Source organism: Bos indicus, chromosome 3 (genome assembly GCF_029378745.1).
Source record: "Bos indicus isolate NIAB-ARS_2022 breed Sahiwal x Tharparkar chromosome 3, NIAB-ARS_B.indTharparkar_mat_pri_1.0, whole genome shotgun sequence".
Taxonomy (NCBI): domain Eukaryota; kingdom Metazoa; phylum Chordata; class Mammalia; order Artiodactyla; family Bovidae; genus Bos; species Bos indicus.
The window spans coordinates 95,868,507-95,888,748 of NC_091762.1; the positions used below are offsets into that span (position 1 = coordinate 95,868,507).

Below are 20,242 nucleotides of genomic sequence, written 5' to 3' on the forward strand. Positions count from 1 at the left end.
TTACTGTATATAGACAAAGTAGAAGCAGCAGTCTTCCTATATTTTTATTCCAGACAAAAGTCTTAACATTAGTGTTGGGTAGAAACTCAGAAGGCATTCAGCAAAAGTTTATACAAGGAAGTTTTTGCCAACCCTCACACGATAAAGTTTATTTTACTGTTTTAAGTATTCTTCTTTTACCTTGACTTATTTTCCTTGAGTATGTTTTATCTTGCTATTTCTTCCCAGCTATGTGTGACACCAGGAACTGCCCTCTTACTGTGAAGGCAGCATTCAGTCACTGAAACAGTAAGTCACAGATCTTGTAGTTGTCTTTCCTCTGCAGTACAAAATTGACAGCCTGTAACTGCTCTTCATTGCCTGTTACAGCGCAACAGGTATAAAAAGGCTCAGTTACGAGAGAGAGTAACCTTGGTTGATCACTTTTGTTACCGTATAATGCTCACCATTTAGAGTAAGTGTAAATGGTCTTAACGGAAAATTCTTACATGTTACAGTCATGTGTCAGGTGGGCTTCTCTGGTGGCTCAGCAGTAAAGAATCTTCCTGCCAATACAGGAGATACGGGTTTGATCCCTGGTGAGAGAGGATCCCCTGGAGGAGGAAATGGCAACCCACTCCAGTATTCTTGCCTGGAGAACTCCATGGACAGAGGAGCCTGGGGGAGCCACAGTTAATGGGGTCGCAAAGAGTCCGAGTGAGCAACTAACACTTTCACTTTTCACTTTTGTATATATATGTGTATAGCTTAATAAATAGAAATGAGCATAATTTTGTAACTTGGTTTTTCTTTAATATGTAAAAACTTTATATGTTATTAAATATTCTTCTAGGTAGGGTCAGTAAACTTTTTCTAAAAAGGGCTAGATAATAAATATTTCAGGCATTGCAGGGCGTGTGATCTCTGTTGCATCTACTAAGTCTGCCCTCATGGTAGTGCCAAAAGCATCCACAGACAGTATGTAAACAAATGGAGGTAGCGGTGTTCCAATACAACTTCGTTTATAGAAACAAACAGCAGGCTGAATTTGGCCTATAGGCTGCACTTTGCTGACCCTAGTTCTACATCATCGTTTTAATGGCTGCATGGTATTTATTTATTTAACTATCTCATTATCAGATATTAAATTTGTGCCAATTGTGTGTCTGTGTGTGTGTAATAATAAACAGACTGCAGTGAATATCTTTGTAGTTAAATATTTGGCTTACATGTATGATTATGTCTTTAAACATTAACTCGTATAATGCTTCTGACATACATAGCAAATGGTTTATCTACTAAAGTTCAGACTTAAAAATCAGTGTTCCTGATATACAAGTATTTCTTGATTTATGTGACCAATTTTTAAAGTTGTACATAAAATTGAACTTTAACAAAACATTTTAAGATTTAAATAGGACTCCTTAAAATGTTCTTGTAATTACTCCATTATTCCTAAGATTGACTTTTTACTTAGTGTTTTTCTTCATGGAAGAATTTTTAAATTAATTTACTTCATTTTAAAAGGAGAAATTTTAAGAGCATTTAATGAGTGACTGATGTGTTATTCATTGAGGACAATAAAAAACATTCACCTCTCTGGTATCTATTAGGCTATTGTTGGAAAGATTTCACTCTCACTGTTTCCATAAGGTACAGAGAGGAAATATTATCTTCTAGGATAAGGTCTTTACTGACTGATATGAGGTTAACCTCCCACTGTTTTTCCTGTGGGTCTTATTTCAGCTTGCCTATGAGAGAGACCAAAAAAACAAACCAGAAACTGTTTAGTCTTTCCTTTGCTTCAAACAGTTCTCTGGTGTTCAGGGGCATTTCCTCAGTTCAACTGACAGGTACAGGTGCCTTCTAAGTTTATTTAGTATGACCAATAGATCATTTATTGTGGATTTGCAGTTTTATTGCAATGCCCAAATATATATTATAGCCAAAAAGCAATAACACTTAATCTTAAGGCAGAAGAACTGAAGATTAACACAGATTTTCAGTGATGAAGATTACTATTTATCAATTATGTCAGTGTTGTGGAGTCTGTAGTGACATAGTACCATCTCTCATTACTTTCTTTTTTTTTTTTCTTCTTCTTTTTTTTTTTTTAAATTTAATATATTCCTTACAAATTTAAGAACCCATCCTGAACCCTCCTCCCTCCTCCCTCCCCATACCATCCCTCTGGGTCGTCCCAGTGCACCAGCCCCAAGCATCCAGCATCGTGCATTGAACCTGGACTGGCATCTCGTTTCATAAAAAATAATTACTTTATCATCATAAAAGTGATAGCATTTCTAGAATTTCTATAACAAATCATTATTAATCATGTTCATTTTCAAAAGGACTAGCTACCTCAGGCAGGAGTTTAAAGAACTCGAGAATCAGTAAATTAGAAAGGCATGGCCATCTAGGAGAGCCTGTAACTCTCAAATCTTGATAAGAGTTACCTAGAATGCTTGTTAGAACATATACTGTTGGGTCCTAGCATTTCCAGTGTACTAGGCCTTAGGTGGATTCCCTGGAGTTTCATTTCTAATAGTTTCCAGGTGATACTAATACTATTTGTATTAGTATCAGGCACCACACACTGAGAGTCACAAATGCAGAAAAATGATTGTTCCCCTTTGTAGTGTTGTTGTTGTTTATAACTTCAACTTCTATAACTTCACAATTTCTCTAAACCTTTTTTGCCCCCCAAAAGTCTTAAAATTTAGCATCTTTTCTATTTGTGAAACATACTTAACCTTGGCCATTTATAAACATTTTCTTCACTCTTTACAAGTTCTCTTTTCTTACAATCCAGGCTTACCCTTTAACTAAAGATATATATATATATATATATGTTAGTCACTTAGTCATGTCTGACTCGTTGTGACCACATGGACTATAGCCCTTCAGGGTCCTCTATCCATGGAATTCCCCAGGCAAGAACACTAAATATATATATGTGTGTGTGTGTGTGTGTGTGTGTGTGTATATAAAGATATGAATTAATTTTAATAACTTTATGACCATTAGTTCGTTTATTTTATGACCTACCACTGCAATTTTTGTATCGTTTTCACCCACACCAAACTTTTAGAATAGGATATTATGAGTATAACCATGTTGAAAGTGTTAAATCTTATCCATGATAGTTTATCAGGCTGGATAAAATCCATCTAACTATATGCATTCAAACTAGTTTCCATATTTGATTAGCTTTATTGTCATCATTCCCAGTAATTGCTTAAGATGCCAGTTGTCAGACTTCTTTATAGACAAGTAAGAAGTGAAATAAGTTTTAAAGTATGTTACAAAGCAAAACTTAGTTACAGTTGTTGGAATGAAGAATTCAGATACAGCCAAAAAAATGTTTTAATAGAACAAAATGCAGTCCAAAGCCTGATTGAAAGCCACCAATTTTATAGTTTTCTTCAAACAATATCTTCATTGTTTTCTGGAAAGATGGTATTTGAGAAAAAGAAATGTCTTGAGTTACTTTTTTTATGAGGAAAGAATTGCTGAGTCTCTTAAATGGTTAATGAGAAGAAGTAATAGTTAAACACTTGGAGCATTGATTTCTGATTTGAATTCTCCAACACAGGCCAGCCCTGAGGGAAGAGGGGAAAAAAGCCTGCTAATTAACATTTGATTACTGATGCCACCTTCTCATTCCCCTTGCACCATCCGGTTTCAAGTGTTTTTGTTCAAGAAGTATTTTTAGGAGGATTTTAACTTGCATCATAGTAAAACAGATCCATGTGCAACTGCATCGAGTGTACAGTATATTAAAAAAAAAAGAAAAAAGTCCTTAGATATGAAGTATATGTTCAAAACCCAGTCTGGATCAGAAGTGATTGGTTTCCTATTGTAAGCCTTTCTGAGCACCAGTGATTGCTAAGAAACTGGAACTAAGCCTAGTCTGTGTGTCTTATTTTAATCACACACAGATACTTATTTGTTTGGTGCAGTTATTATTTAGCAAACTCAACTGGAACATCATTTGATGGTGTGAATTACTTGCAGTTCAGATTTTGATACTTTTAACATTTGAATAAGCTTAGGTTCTAATATTCCCAACGGTCTTTCTCTTCTAAGATTGATAAGAGGAGATAAATGTATGTAGTTTCAGGGTGCTTTTTTGTAAGGGCTGTCATTTGTCAAGGTATTCTTAATTCAGAAAATCTAGAAACTAAAGTGCTAACAAACTGATAACTGTTCTAAGCCCATGGCAATTCAATATTTTGTATGTTACTTTTTGCTATTTTAAACTATTTGATATGTGAAAATTCATAGGCCAGATTTCAAAATTTTTTAAATGCTGAAATAAATTAATAGAACTTTTTGTATCACTCCGCTTTTAGTATTCTGGCAACACTTAGCCTGTTTGGTTGATGAAATAATTATTTGGGAAACTAGTATGTAAGTAAACCAGTAAGCTTTACTTTTAAATGAGATCTCTTGAGGGGAAAATATATTGAGTCTTTTCTTTAAAAAAAAAAAAAAAACTAAGACTTTTTAGTATAATTAAAAGCAAAAACTAAGACTTTTCTTTATTCAAGAAAAAAATTCACTTAAAATGTTTATTATATGCCTGGATTTCTTAACTGAAATTATTTGCTGTTTTCCTTTTTGATGTGTTGTATTTATTAACTCTTTACTATTTTTCTTTCATTTTCTAGCCTTAATGGTTTTAAACTTTCCCTCTTTACTTGCATATCTTAAATGTACTTAGCTCTTCTTTTCCTGTACCTAGGATTAACTCCAGTCTTTTCCAAAAAATCAAATAATTTTAGAGCTTAGAAAGTTAGCAATGAGCTCATTTTGTTCTCTTCTAATATTGAATAAACTGGTCTCAGTTTCTACCAGTTGGTACCACAATAACAGCTGGGTAGAATTGGGACTAGAAATTTAGTTTTCTGTCTCGTATTATGCCACAGTAACTCAAATTGTGTGACTTTTGTGTAACATTATCAGAATCTTCTTTAACGTGAATAATACCTGAATGAAATTTAAACTTCCTTAAAATATTTTTCAGTAGTGTGTCCAACGTAAAGTTCACAACATTTTGCTATAAAATATAGCTGACAAAGTTGTCTACCAGTTTTTATGTTTTTCAGTTTGAATAGATGCAAATGGGTCATTTAAGGCTAATCTAAAACCTCAACCTCAAAATCTAGCCTTTAGAAGAGGAACTGTCTAAGAAATTCTGATAAAATTTAACCAAAGTATAAAACTGTTTAAAAATGTATGGAACTCAAAGCTTTGTGGGATATGAATGTCTTTATATAATTATATATTGAGCAGGTTGTAATAAAGTAGTCTTTTTTCCCAGTGCTGTGTGTATCACTGAAGTTTCCACAGTGAGGAAATATGAAGTTTGAAGTGGAGATCATTGCTTATATTATTTATTATATATAAATAAATGTTTATTAACAGTGAAAAACAAATAATAAGGAAATGAATCAATACTGCATTAATTCTGTACTATTTCAGGGTAATCTGATTCAAATATGTTTTTCTTAGTCACAAACAACTGAAGGCAGAGAAATGAAACTGTTCTTTTAGAAAATCTGGAAAATAAGCTCTGGAAAATCTGTTGTCAATCTAGAACCTTTGATCCAAATACAGTGTAGTTTGTAACATAATTTTAATGTTCAGCTGGTAATCAAAGCTTTCATTAAGTTTTTTCAGAACTAATTGAAACATTTATGTAGTTTAGCAGCCTAAAATCTCATAGATTTAGAGCTTAATGCATAACAAGAATTGAAAAGATTATGAAGATTCAGAATGATCTTGAGCCAAAGCTGATCAAAGAAAGTATGTAAGACAAAAGGGCCCTTAGGAAATGTTACCCTGTGAAGTGCCACTTGTCCTTAACTGGAATTTAACACAAATCTCTAAAGATGAAACTCCAGCAGAAGTAGCACAGTAATGGCAGCTGAGCATGCCAGCTACAGCAACTTAGTCTGTGTGTGTGTTCTTTCTGCGTCTCTGAAGAGCTCTTAAATCTCTCAAATCAATCAATCTCAACCTTCCCCCGTCTCCCGCCCTTCACTTCTCCCCTTGCCTTAAGTCTTTGCTTTCTCCTTCCTCCATTCCTTCATCCTTCTCTCTCTGAGAAAACTCTGTCCTGCATTTGATTCATGATGACCTTAAATCCATCTGCGTCGTTTTATAATTAGGTATATTTTGTCCTTCAGCTTTCCTAGAATACTAATTTTTTAAAAGAACAATTTTTATTTTGTATATATTTCTGATTTTTTCTTTCCTGCAGGAATGTCACTGAAAATTTAAAGCCATCAATAAAGACAAAAGAATATTTTTATCTATATTTATAAAACCATCACTCATTTTGTACCTTTGCTATCTTATCATTTGTCTTTCTTCCATATACTGGTAAAATCTTCCTATGATTTTAGCACTGATAAACATGAAATTATTTTCGAAAAACTAATTTGTTTTCAGGTATATTGTTTAGTGATTATGGTTTAGCACAAGATTCTTTTGGCTTAATTTCAGAAACACTGTGAACTTAGCTTTTCCATTGAAACAGTCAAACATTAGCCTAATATGCTTTATGTTGTACCCTCTCAGCCAAGTTCTTTCTGCATTAACCAGTTTGTTCTATGACAAGTTGCTTAACAGATGTCATTCTGGGGAGAACAATGAAGCCAAATACTTGTGCAATGGCTAACATTACTCTAACTTTGATCACTTTTGTTCAGCACATCAGTCTGGCGTTGTGCTTTATACCAACATAACACTATAGCCAGAACATGCTTTTCAGGCTTAGAATAGCAAAGGAATGTTATTCATTCAGTGCAGTTACAGATGAGTTAATGAAAGAAGAAAAATACTGTTTATTTCATAATACCGTATTGTTATGTTTTGGAATTAAGATGGAATTTAAGGAATTCCACTCCAGAGTTACTCGTTTATATATTCAACTCACAGTATTTGTGTATATTCTCCAATGCAGAGGTAGCCTTGCCACCTTTCCAACAGATGTAAATATTTGCCCTGCCTTCCCCTCCACCTTCCAAGAATAACTGCTGACCCTTGGTGTCTCTAGACAACATAATTAAAACTAACTCTAAGAAAGGAATTTTTTGACTTGTGGCTTAAAGTTTCCTCATACTCCCATCTTCTGTCCTCTCCCTTTCTTTTATTAATAAACAATAATAATAATACTTTGGCTTTATGGAACACCTTTCCTCTTAAGAGCACTAATGTTTAAGCATGACAGAATAGTCTTAGCTAGTGCAGGTGGTAAGAGGTTAGTCCAGTTGCATTTTGTTAAATTGTTGGGTTAATAATGACTAGCGAAAATGTCCAAACTTGATATGACTGACCATAAACAAAATACTGCATGGTAGACTGGCCATTGCTAAGAATCTTGGGGGAAAAAGCTGTTCGTTTGAATTGAGTGGGGATCAAGCCATGCCCCCAAGCTTCACAGTTCTCATTTACTAAGTCTTTTTTTCACAGGTGTATATTAGAGATAAAAATAGATTGAGTTCCAGGTTTTGTTTTGTTTCTTTCTTTCCCCAGTGAATATATTTCTCCATTTCATTGGAAGTGTAACTTAGATATGCTTATGTATAATAAACAGTAATGTGATACAGAAATGCTGTAATTGGACAATGTGATATTTCAGCCTTCTGCGTTTTAAAAACATGAATGAACGCTGCTTCTTTTCCACATGGAAATCATATTATAGAATGTCTTATGTGCAACATTTCAAAATTAGTTTCACTGTTACAATATGTTAATCTCAGAATTTACATGAAGAGTTAGCTAAGATGGATGATCTAGTCATTTTAATGATTTGATCATGTATTTGGAAATATGGAATGAAAGAGAATTTTTGTAACCTGTTTAGAGAAAAAAGCTAAAAAAGGATATGATAATTACTGAATAAGAGTTTAACCTTCCAGTACTTCATTCTGATAATTACTTGTGTCCTCTCCGTTAAAGTTAAAAAGTATTGGGAATTCCTTGGCGGTCTAGTGGTTAAGACTCCATGCTTTCATTGCTGTGGGTTCAGGTTCAATCCCTGGTGGAGAAGATCCCACAAGCTGTGTGGTATGGCTATAAATAGATAAGTAGTTTCAAAGTATAATATTAAATGTTGAAAAAAATAGTTTTCAACTTTTATCTTATTTAAAATAAAAACTATCAGTACTATATCTTCTTTGGGGGAAGGGCCTAAATAATATATTAATGGATAGCCCTCAGGTAATAATGGAGAAGGCAATGTACCCCACTCCAGTACTCTTGCTTGGAAAATCCCATGGACGGCGGAGCCTGGTAGGCTGTAGTCCATGGGGTCGCTAAGAGTCGGACACAACTGAGCGACTTCCCTTTCACTTTTCACTTGCATGCATTGGAGAAGGAAATGGCAACCCACTCCAGTGTTCTTGCCTAGAGAATCCCAGGGACGGGGGAGCCTGATGGGCTGCCGTCTCTGGGGTCGCACAGAGTTGGACACGACTGAAGCAACTTAGCAGCAGCAGCAGCAGCAGCAGGTAATAAATATTTTCTTAAAATAGTTTCTAATTTGGGGTGATTTCAAAAAAATATACCCTGTACAGCTTTATTATTAAGTATTGTATCCTTGAAATGTACATAAAACAGTAAAGGAAACTCCAGGTTTTTCCTTTCACCCTGCTGGGAAAGAAACTACTACCCTTTTTTGACTGAAAAGAAACTTGAAGCCATCCAGGATTATAAAAATAATCAGCAAGGTGAGGTAGGAGAATATGGCTTGAACTGTTACTTCATTTAACCTTCATTGAGAATCTGCTTTTAAATTTGGTTTAGTTTTATTTAATAAAATTTTTTATGATTTGTGTTTTCCTAGTTTCAAATTCTTGTTTTAAATCTAGAAGAGAACAGAGGAAACACAGTGTATCCCATAAATTGACTAGCAGCTATCATAAGTCATGTGGAAACCCTATTTTAATTGTTTTATTTCTTTTTATAGGTAAAGAGAAATGTGTATGACCTCACGAGTATCCCTGTTCGCCATCAGTTATGGGAGGGCTGGCCAACTTCTGCCACAGATGACTCCGTAAGTGACAGTTGAATTGTCAGTTTTATGTCCTCCTCTCTCTTTTGTCATTTTCAGCCTAATTGGCCGTGATATTAAGTGGAAATCAAATGCTTTGTATCCATGGAAGTAATTTTTATAAATCATTTGCATTCACTTGCAGAACTAGTGTCATAAGCCAAATATATCAGCATTCTCTTGATGATGTTACAATATCAGTATCAGGAACTTTATGCTGCTTGATTTGACTTAAGTTTTTCCTTGATGAAAAAAATACAAATATTCAGATATTTCTAATGAAATGTTCCAAACACAAAAATTTTTTTCCTAAGTTACAGATACTTCAAAATCAATTTAATCATTTTATTTAATTTTATAACTGCATTTCCCATAGTTAGAGCTATACTTTAAAAAGTTAATTTTTATAGTTAATATTAATCACACTCTATTCTTAAACATACTCATAATTTTCACTGCCATAAAAAACTGAAAGAAAAGACCTAGTTTGTAATTTTTAATTATTATTACATCTACTCATAGTAATTTCCTATTGTAAATTTTGAAACCTTTCCTATCTCTGTCTTGTTTCCAGTGATTATTCTTTCCTAAGAGAGTAAATTTTATCATTGAGGAGGCCATTTGGCTGCTTTTATCCACAGTCTTGATTGTTCTAACCAGTATTTTTAAGGAAAAAATTAGAATCTTTCAAGAATTTTGAAGTGAGTCTTATTTTTAAAATAAATAGGGCTAAAAAGATGCTAAGATTTTGTAAACATATTACAACAATAAATATCCAAATACATGATTATGGCTAAGAGTTTAATTATGTTTTCTTATGTTCTAAATATTACATTTGTCAGAATAATATTACATTTTGTCATAATAATAATTACCACTTCTCTCTTAGCACCACCATCATATACTTTAGTCTAAAGGAATTCTTTGTGGAAGACAGTAACATTTTTAAACAATTTGTTTATGTAGATGCTACTTGAGTCTAATTATTCCACAATCTAAATATTGTGCCTTTGGAAAATGCTTTGTGGATTATGAAACTTCAAAAATTACCAGAAATTAGCAAAACTTGTTTTTTAAGTGAACCCTTCAGAAAAAAATTATTTACATATAGGCACTTACACTTATTTATAAACTGTTAATTTTGACATTGACATTATAGTATGTCATTATAATTATTGATGATTGTCTATGGCTAAGTGGTAAGAATGTGGTTGTTGTTTTTAGTGTGTTTTTTTTCCTGTTTGAGAAATTTGATGGAAAATATGATACATTTATTTTTATAAAATAAAGAAACTAAGTATATAAATGATAGCTTTTTGTTTACCTGAGAAGATATGAAGAAACCAGAATGTTCTCAACATTGTCTAATAAACTGTTACAATTTATATCATTAATAGAAGAAAATTATTAAGATGGAGTGTGTCACTGAGTTTCAGATACCTCACTTATTTAAAGCATTGTAATGAAGATTAGCAATAATACAAATACTCTGTTCATAGTAGACAATAAATGGGAGTCAGTATTGTAACTTAATATTAACATAACTCAGAGAGTGATCATGGGCAAGAATTGACTGGTTTACATAAATGAAACAGTACCTGAGATTTGCTTCAAAATAACCTCTTGTGTTGGAAGAGTGAGTGGGGATATTCATAAATCCAAACTGATCATTGTTAAAGATAGTTAATGTGTATATTTGATTTTTTTATACTATACTCTCAAGTTTTGTATACATTTGAAAATTTCTGTAAGTTTAAAACAAAAAATAATTGTCTGGTTCAAGATAATAAAGTCCAGAAATGTGGGACTTAATAGGGTTGGAAAAGTCAGTTGCTCATGGGCTCCATCTTTATGGACACCAAGCTGAAGTGGGCTTATCAGAGCAAGTTCCAAGAGCGATGGGCAAATCAGTGAAATGCAATATATTCCTCTGTAACATAGTACTTAATATATTTTAATTTTATTTATTTATTATTTTTGGCTATGCTGGGTCTTCGTTGCTATGCACTGGCTTTCTCTAGTTGTGATGAGCAGGGGCTACTCTCTAGTTGCGGTGCTCCGGCTTCTCATTGTAGAGGCTTCTCTTGTTGCAAAGCATGGCCTCTAAAGTGTGTGGGCTCAGTAGCTGTGGAGCACGGGCTTAGTTTCCTGCCCTGGATCCCCCGCTTTGGTAGGCAGATTTTTACCGCCTTTTACCACTGGACCATTCTTTTCCCGTCTGTGCTTTACTTGGTACTAGAAATCCAAGTAAAGAGGGAATGTCCATTAAGAAGCCTTATTCTTTCTGCCTCATTTTTCATATTTGCACCTAGTCCCAGAACCCGTGAAGTGATGCCTGCCTGTACCTCCCCAGAGCATATGTTGCCACATTGGCAGGATGTTGCCTTGATCTGCATGATTTGATACAACAAAGATGTTTAAGGCCAGGCTGCTTTTAATCAGTGCCATAGCAGACCCACTAGCTCCAGTGCTTGAGTCTTGGCAAAAAATGCTTATAATTGTAGTCTTTTAAAGAAATCCTAGCCAAAGAAATGTCATGCAACCTTTCTTTCATTAGGACTATAAAAAACTCGTAAAGCTGGTGCCTGTAATCTATATTGTTGCAGGCGATGGTGTTTTTATACTTATTTAAATCACTCAAGTGGAGGCATCTGCTACAAAATAAGATCGTCCTCACAGCTTAGGGCATGAATTGGGTGCAGCTGAGAAATGTCAGCTGTGTAAACAGCCTGAAATGTGTTACCAACAAAAATATAATTAATTTCTTTCCAAGACAGTGTGCCATAACTGAATATTTAGGATGGTTTAACTTTCAGAGAAAGCACCTGAACATTTTCTTCCCAATGCCAGAGTAGAGGATTGGTTATAAAGGTCATTAAAGGTGAAATTAGTTTATACTTTTCCTGCTCAGTTGCAGAAATTTCTGTGGCTTTGAATATATAATAGTTTTAGATACCAGTGGCTTCTGTGAATTAATGGAAATATCTTAGATCAAGAAATTAATAGTTCGGGATGATGGAAATGTTCTAAAATTAGATTGTGATGATGACTGTACAACTCTGTAAATTTACTAAAAATCATAGAATTAAACATTTCAAAAAATTTTATGGCATGTAAATTACATCTCAGTAAAGCTATTTTTAAAGGATACTAGTGAAGAACTATATTAAAATATTTCTTGGTTTACATTTTTATGTTCCATGAGAAATACTTTGCAGTCTGCAGAAGGTGTTTTCTTCAATGTACTTCTCATTAACCTTTGACTTAACAAACAGGACAAAGAAAGACTTCTTATAATTAGATTCTTGTATAATCTTGAGTCTCTTACAAACGTGATAGACCAGTCTTTTGACATTTCCAACACTACTCAGTGAAGTTAACAATCATTTAAAGCATTGTTGCCCCATCTCCCTTCAGAGTTAAAATATTTTCTTTGCTTATAGTTGTACTCTAATGGGACATGGGATACTGTATGAATTGTCAATAACTCTTGTAGTTCCTTTTGCGCTCTTTCACCAGGGAAATAGGTATCTAAAGCTTCACCAGTAGGGGAATGTTTTCATGCTGTGACAGTTCAGCTGTGAGAACAAGGAGTTGTAAGTAGGCAAAATCTCATTTTATACTTTAACAGGACACTCTTGATTTCCAGAGAGTAGATATGATTTTAACTCTATGAATTATGTCAAGGCACCTTATTATAATGCAGACAATTTGAATATATATAGTTTTTAAAACTCCAGGTTTTAGTAATACTTATACAAAGAAAGAAAAATCCTTCAGTTTTTAATACTTTTTGTTGTGCTCCCCTCCTCTTTTTTCTTTAATAGTAATCATCTGTAGTTTCATCATTGGCTAAGCAATGTTAAATCAGAATTTGAGAAATTAGGAATTCTAGGACCAGAGGTCTTTAGGTATATGTTAGGACTCAGAAAACTACTTATTAAATATTAAATATTTTCACATTGAAAATGAGATCATTTATAAACAGAATAAACCTAGTGGCTTTTCTGTGAAATAACAATAAAACGAAAGTCACACACATGACTTATTCCTTTTTTATTATTATTAAAAAGAATTTGTGAATGAGGGAATGCTGTCTACTTTCATCCTTCTGATGGAGGCCATTTTCTCCTGTAACTTCTTCCTAATGATTTGTTTTTGGCAGGTGTCAAATTATAAACATTCCCCTTATACTGGATCCCCACCCTCCACTGTATAGCAGCTTCTGTCCCAGTACACACTCTCCCTATTACCACATACCTACCACACCATCAGCCTTACTTATTTATCTTCAGTGGCAACCCAGTATGTGCTGACTTATGTACAGATTTTTATGCTGTCATTCACAACCTTCATTCTTTAGTGTAAAACTGCCCTTCTGGGTTTATTTTCCCTTATGAGAATGAGTCATAGAGGAATCAGAGTGGGTGCAGGTGGACCAACTGAAGGCAACTGCAATGGCCAAAGCGAGAAGGGGTGGCAGTTCTCACCAGTTTGGTGCAATCGAGGCTAGGGAGAAGGCAGATTCTGGGATTGTTTGGGGAGGTCATTGCCTTGGCCTGGGCTTCATGGGTGAGGGAGGGGAGGAGGCAGGGTGTGTCCCACTAGCTCTCTGGCTCACGTGCCTGGGATGCCTGGCAGGAGCTGCTGGGTACAGAGTGACTGGAGAGAAATTGCTCAATAAATGTTTCTTGAATAAGTGATTGAATATGATACCACGTATATCTCCACTTTAGCTAAATATTCATTTTGCTGTTCTTCTGATATACTTGGTTCTCTACTCCTGTATTTTATCATACTATTCCTTTTACCCACAATATCTTCAATAATTATTTCTTTTCTTCAAGACTTTTCCTTCAGAAACTTTGCCTGTATCCCATGTTACCATCTCCAACCTAGAAATTAGTTTCTATTTAAATTATTTTTATTTTTCCTTATTTTTGTTATTTTCATCCTTCATTCCCTCCCACCTGGCTCCATTACTTATCTGAGTGCAAATAACTTGATTAACCTCTCTGAGTCTCAGTCTATATAACCATAAACACAGATAATACTCCTACTCGAGTTTGTAAAACTTAGAGCCAGTAGTTACAAATATAGTTACTTCTTTATTTATTTTGAAGATTGAAGTAATCTGTACTAGATAATGTCTAATATATGGTTAATCTTTGGCTATTACTATTTTTTTCATCCATACATCTATTCATTCATTTGACATTCATGAAAAAAACTCTTTTACACCAGTAAACAAACTGGACCTTAAAGTTACAAGGATGAAGTCCTATTCCTCAGGGTTTGCAAAGTATAGTGTGAGACAGATATATAAACAGTGATGGTTGAAGTTTATGTAAACGCAAAACATAGAATCATATAAGAGGAAACAACTAATTTCACTAGCAGATGGTGAAAAAATGGCTCCTCAGAAAAAGGAACCAAATACCCCTTAAGTTAAATTACACAAGTCTAAACTACATTTTAATTTGTATCCTGTGTTCCTCCCTTATGTAAATTCTAAAAATTGAGAGTAAGAACTGTTTTCCTTATTTTTGTATGCACTGCAGGATAAAGTGTATTGGGGTTTTTTTTTTAATATAGTGTTTTATACATTCACTCATCTGAGTTGTTCAGAGCTCCACCAAGTTGACATCAGATCAGATTAGATCAGTTGCTCAGTCGTGTCCGACTCTTTGCAACCCCATGAATCGCAGCACGCCAGGCCTCCCTGATCATCACCAACTCCCGGAGTTCACGCAGACCCACGTCCATTGAGTCAGTGATGCCATCTAGCCATCTCATCCTCTGTCGTCCCCTACTCCTCTTGCCCCCAATCCCTCCCAGCATCAGAGTCTTTTCCAATGAGTCAACTCTTGGCATGAGGTGGCCAAAGTACTGGCGTTTCAGCTTTAGCATCATTCCTTCCAAAGAAATCCCAGGGCTGATCTCCTTCAGAAGGGACTGGTTGGATCTCCTTGCAGTCCAAGGGACTCTCAAGAGTCTTCTCCAACACCTCAGTTCAAAAGCATCAATTCTTTGGTGCTCAGCCTTCTTCACAGTCCAACTCTCACATCCATACATGACCACAGGAAAAACCATAGCCTCGACTAGACAAACCTTTGTTGGCAAAGTAATGTCTCTGCTTTTGAATATGCTATCTAGGTTGGTCATAACTTTCCTTCCAAGGAGTAAGCGCCTTTTAATTTCATGGCTGCAGTCACCATCTGCAGTGATTTTGGAGCCCAGAAAAATAAAGTCTGACACTGTTTCCACTGTTTCCCCATCTATTTCCTATGAAGTGATGGGACCGGATGCCATGATCTTCGTTTTCTGAATATTGAGCTTTAAGCCAACTCTTTCACTCTCCATTTTCACCTTCATCAAGAGGCTTTTTAGTTCCTCTTCACTTTCTGCCATAAGGGTGGTGTCATTTGCGTATCTGAGGTTATTGATATTTCTCCCGGCAATCTTGATTCCAGCTTGTGTTTCTTCCAGCCCAGCGTTTCTCATGATGTACTCTGCATATAAGTTAAATAAACAGGGTGACAATATACAGCCTTGACGTACTCCCTTTCCTATTTGGAACCAGTCTGTTGTTCCATGTCCAGTTCTAACTGTTGCTTCCTGACCTGCATACAAATTTCTCAAGAGGCAGATCAGGTGGCATCTGTGACAACAAACAACTAAATGATGAATTGATATGATATAGTGACTTTATAAACTGAGAATCAGGTTTATTTTCTTTCTAATAAAAATGATCAAAACTCAATATTTCTTGGTAAGTAGACTAGCAAATTTAGAAGGTGAGGAGCCACTATACCAAGAGAATTTATATTAGCATGTGTTTAATTGTGTGTGTGCATGTGTGTGTGAGAGAAACAAGCAGACCAGTCCAAGTTCATCACATCCCTACATTGCTATCACTTGGATAAGTTGTTTATTGTATGACCTTCATTTTCCTCATCTGTAAAATGAAGATGACGTTAACACACTTGAAAGTCTGCTGTGAAGATTAAAGGGATTAACATAATAGTTTGAACTGTATGAAATTGCCATTTTTCAAGGACAAAATGTTGAATATTAGCCATTCTATATGGTTTTACCTATATGTAAAGCTTATATAATGCAGGATTTAGCAATTCAGCCCAAATCCTACTCTCTCTGTTTTTCCTGCATCATAAGCAGATCTTTTACCATCTGAGCCACCAGGGAAGCCCCAAAATTGGTATAAAACATTATATTGGTTTGGATATACAGTGTAATGATTTGATATTAGTATACACTACAACAGAGAAGGCAATGGCACCCCACTCCAGTACTGTTGCCTGGAGAATCCCATGGATGGAGGAGCCTGGTGGGCTGCAGTCCATGGGGTCGCTAGGAATCGGACACGACTGAGCGACTTCGCTTTCACTTTTCACTTTCATGCATTGGAGAAGGAAGTGGCAAGACACTCCAGTGTTCTTGCCTGGAGAATCTCAGGGACAGGGGAGCCTGGTGGCTGCCGTCTATGGGGTCACACAGAGTCGGACACGACTGAAGTGACTTAGCATAGCATAGCATAGCATACACTACAAAGTGATCACCATAATGTCTTGTTACCATCCATTACCATAAAATTGACCCCCCTTCACCCATTTCCCCCTCCACCCTCCGAACTCCTTTCCCTCAGGTAACCAGAAGACTGTTCTCTGTATCTATGCATTTTATTTTGTTTGTTCTTTTTTTTTTTTTAGACTTCACATTAAGTGAAGCCATGCTATTTGTCTTTTTCTACCTGATTTATTTCTCTTAGCATAATACCCTTAAGGTCTATTTCATCTTGTCACAAATGGCCATATCTCCTTCTTTTTTATGGCTGAATAGTATTAGACACACACACACACACACACACACACACACACACACACACATACCACATCTTCTTTATCTAGTCACCAACTGATGGACAGTTATGTTACTTCCATATTTTGGCTATTGTAAATAATGCCACAATGAATGTAGGGTTGCATATGTCTTTTTTGAATAGTGTTTTCGTTTTCTTTGGATAAATACCCAGAAGTGAAAGAGCTGGGCCATATGGTAGTTCTGTTTTTAATTTTTTGCAGAGCCTCCATTCTGTAGTGGCTGTACCAATTTACATTCCACCAGTAGTGCACAAGGGTTCCTTTTCTCCATATCCTTATCAGCACTTGTATTTTTTTTGCCTTTTTGATAATCGCCATTGTAACAGGATGTAAAGTGATATCTCCTTGTGGTTTTGAATTGCATTTCCCGGAAGATTAATGTTGTTGAACAGCTTTTTATTTGCCTGTTGGCTATCTGTAGATCTTCTTTAGAAAAATGTCTGTTTGGATCCTCTGCCCATTTTTTAGTCAAATGTTGTTTTTTTTGTTTGTCTGTTTTTTTGCTGTTGAGTTGTGTGAGTTCTTACTATATCTTTGGTGTTGACTCCTTATTGGATATGTGATTTGCACATATTTTCTTCCATTCAGTAGATTCCCTTTTCATTTTGTTGATGGTTACCTTTGTTATAGAGAAACTTTTTAGTTTGATGTAGTCCCACTTTTTATTTTTGCATTTAGAGTCAGATCCAAAAATTCAACACCAAGATGAATGTAAATAATGTTTTATTGGAGCACAGTCACACCATTTGCTTTTGTATTGTATACAGCTGCTTTTACACTGTAACTAGTGGCAGGGATGTTTAATTGCAGCAAAGCTACATGGCTCACAAAGCCTAAAATATCTACTGTTTGACCCTTAACAGAAAAATTTTGCTAACCGGTGGTGTAATGTTTGGCATTGAGCAGGCATTCAACAAACATTGGCTCCTTTTCCCTTGAATAAGCATCTTCTTTATATCACGTACGCATGCAGAATCAGAAGTATTCTTTGAGTAGCGTCAGGGTCATCTTATGCTATTTAAATTACTTTGTTAGCCTGTCCTAGGTCAGACAGATTCAGGAACTCTTTGGACATTTTCACTGGCTTTTTCTTTATTTGACAAGGTCATAGATAATGTTGCTTCTAACGGTGGTGAGACTCAGTAGCTTCAGAAGGTCCGCTGCCCTTGTCAACATATAGAGGCTTTTACAAATAACACAGGCAAAGACTAAACAGACAGAAAGAACAGGTTTAAAAGCAGTAGAAGAAAGTTTAAGTTTAAAAGGAGTAGAAAGTTGTAAAATAGACTATACCCTGAAGAGTGAGAGTGAGAAGTTCAGGAGGGTGGGTGAAGCACTCAAGGGACATATTTACTTGGTAAATATGAGGGAGAACACATGAAAGTGAGGCAGCCCTCAACAGGAAATTTATAGACACTAAGATCTGATGTTGTGAATGTTGACTTCATTTTATTAAATCTCAAATGTGTACAATACTGCTTCTGCCCATGAAGAGGTAACTGCTATGGGAATTGTCTTCCTTCTGTGAACAACTAGAAGACTGGATATAATGTGTGAAACAGCTGTTCTCAGATGTTAGACAACAGGTAGTTCAGGACTCTGAAGAAGGAAACAAATGAGCCTTGCTGGGAAGCAGTTCCTGGACCCCATAACAGGGAGAGAAAGCTAAAACAGAATCTGCTGATTTTATTGCAATTGAAGAGACTGAAATAGAGTTTAGGGAGGTCAAGACAGCTAGACTTTGCAAGACAGACTACCAACAGGGAAAAAACTCCAGAAATCTATATGGTTTTCCTGATTTTTAGCTGAATACCAATCCATCCATGCCATGCATAGAATGAAATTCCAGGAGACTGGGCAAAGAACTACTGCCTGGAAAAAGAACAATTAATTGGGAGCTGTAAGACAAACAGTACTCAGAGCCCACACAGTGCTGGGAATAGTTTGAGTTCCCACCAGCCATAGTAGAGGCACCTCAGTGACTACATGGACTACCATAGGAGATATTCACAGGAGAATCACACCTTGGTGCAGTGTATAAACAAGGCTTAGAGTGAAGGCTACTCTAGGACTTCCCTTCCACAAGCTTAGAAACAGTTTCCGAAAGGACTTAAATGATTAATAGGTAAATGCCTCTAAGAACAGAGTCCAGCATCCAATTAAAAGTTACTATATATACAAACAAGCAGGAAAATCTAATCCTTAACCAGGAGAGAAATCAGTTTAAAAAAAAAAATAGACATAGAAGTTACATAATAAAATTGACAGATAGGGACTTTAGCTATTGTAAATATTATGAATAGGCTCAAGGATTTAAAGGAAAACATGAATTTAATGATGAAAGAATAGAATATATAAAAGATAGAGAAATAATATCTGAAATGATAATTTCACCAATGAGCTTAATATCAGATTGCTGCTGTTGTTCGGTCATTAAGTCATGTCTGACTCCGAGACCTCATGGATTCTATTACACCAGGCTTCTCTGTCCTCCGCTTTCTCCTGGAGTTTGCTCAAATTCATGTCTTTGAGTCGATGATGCTATCTAACCATCTCACCTTCTTCTACCTGCTTCTCCTTTGCCTTCAATCTTCCCAGCATCAGGGCCTTTTATAATGAATTTTCCCTTTGCATAGGGTGGCCCAAGTATTGGAGCTTCAACTTCAACATCAGTTTTTCCAATTATTATTCAGGGTTGATTTCCTGTGGGATTGACTGGTTTGACCTTGTTGCTGTCCAAAGGACTCTCAAGAGTCTTCTCCAACACCACAGTTCAAAAGCGTCAATTCTTCGGCACTCAGCTTTCTTTATAGTCCAACTCTCACATCCATACATGACCACTGGAAAAACCATAGCCTTGACAAATGGACATTTGTTGACAAAGTTATGTCTGCTTTTCAAGAGTAAGGAGAAAATATCTGAAAACGTGTTTGGCAAAGGTCCTCTATCCTGTTACATAAAAACAGTCTTACAAATAAATAGCAACACAAGCCAATTTAGGGGAGTGATAGAACTTTTTGAAATTTTGATTGTGGTGGTTAGAAGTGCCAAAACTCTTGAACTGTACATTTATAATGGGTGCATTTTATTATAGGTAACTAGATCTCAGTTAATTTTAACTAGTGATTTATGATGAGCATGTTGATCTGAAACTGTAACTGGTACATGAGAAGGTGAAATGCAGAGCCAGTATTCAACTCAATCTGCCTGCTCTCTGATGCCAGTGTTCTTTCTCTTGTACCATGCTGGTCCTTGTATATTCCATGTTGCTCAAAATAGTTCCAGTTTTGAAATATCC

The 20,242-nt window shown here is 35.5% G+C and overlaps 1 protein-coding gene across 3 annotated transcripts in view; it reads left to right on the top strand.

The window, feature by feature from the left end:
• FAF1 (Fas associated factor 1) overlaps positions 1 to 20,242 on the top strand; it is a 497,713-nt gene that overhangs the window by 261,699 nt on the left and 215,772 nt on the right. For all 3 annotated transcript variants that reach the window (XM_070780362.1, XM_070780369.1, XM_070780377.1), the window contains exon 8: positions 8,960 to 9,046. In XM_070780362.1, coding sequence (XP_070636463.1) covers positions 8,960 to 9,046 — 87 coding nt within the window. The remainder of the gene's footprint in view (positions 1 to 8,959; positions 9,047 to 20,242) is intronic.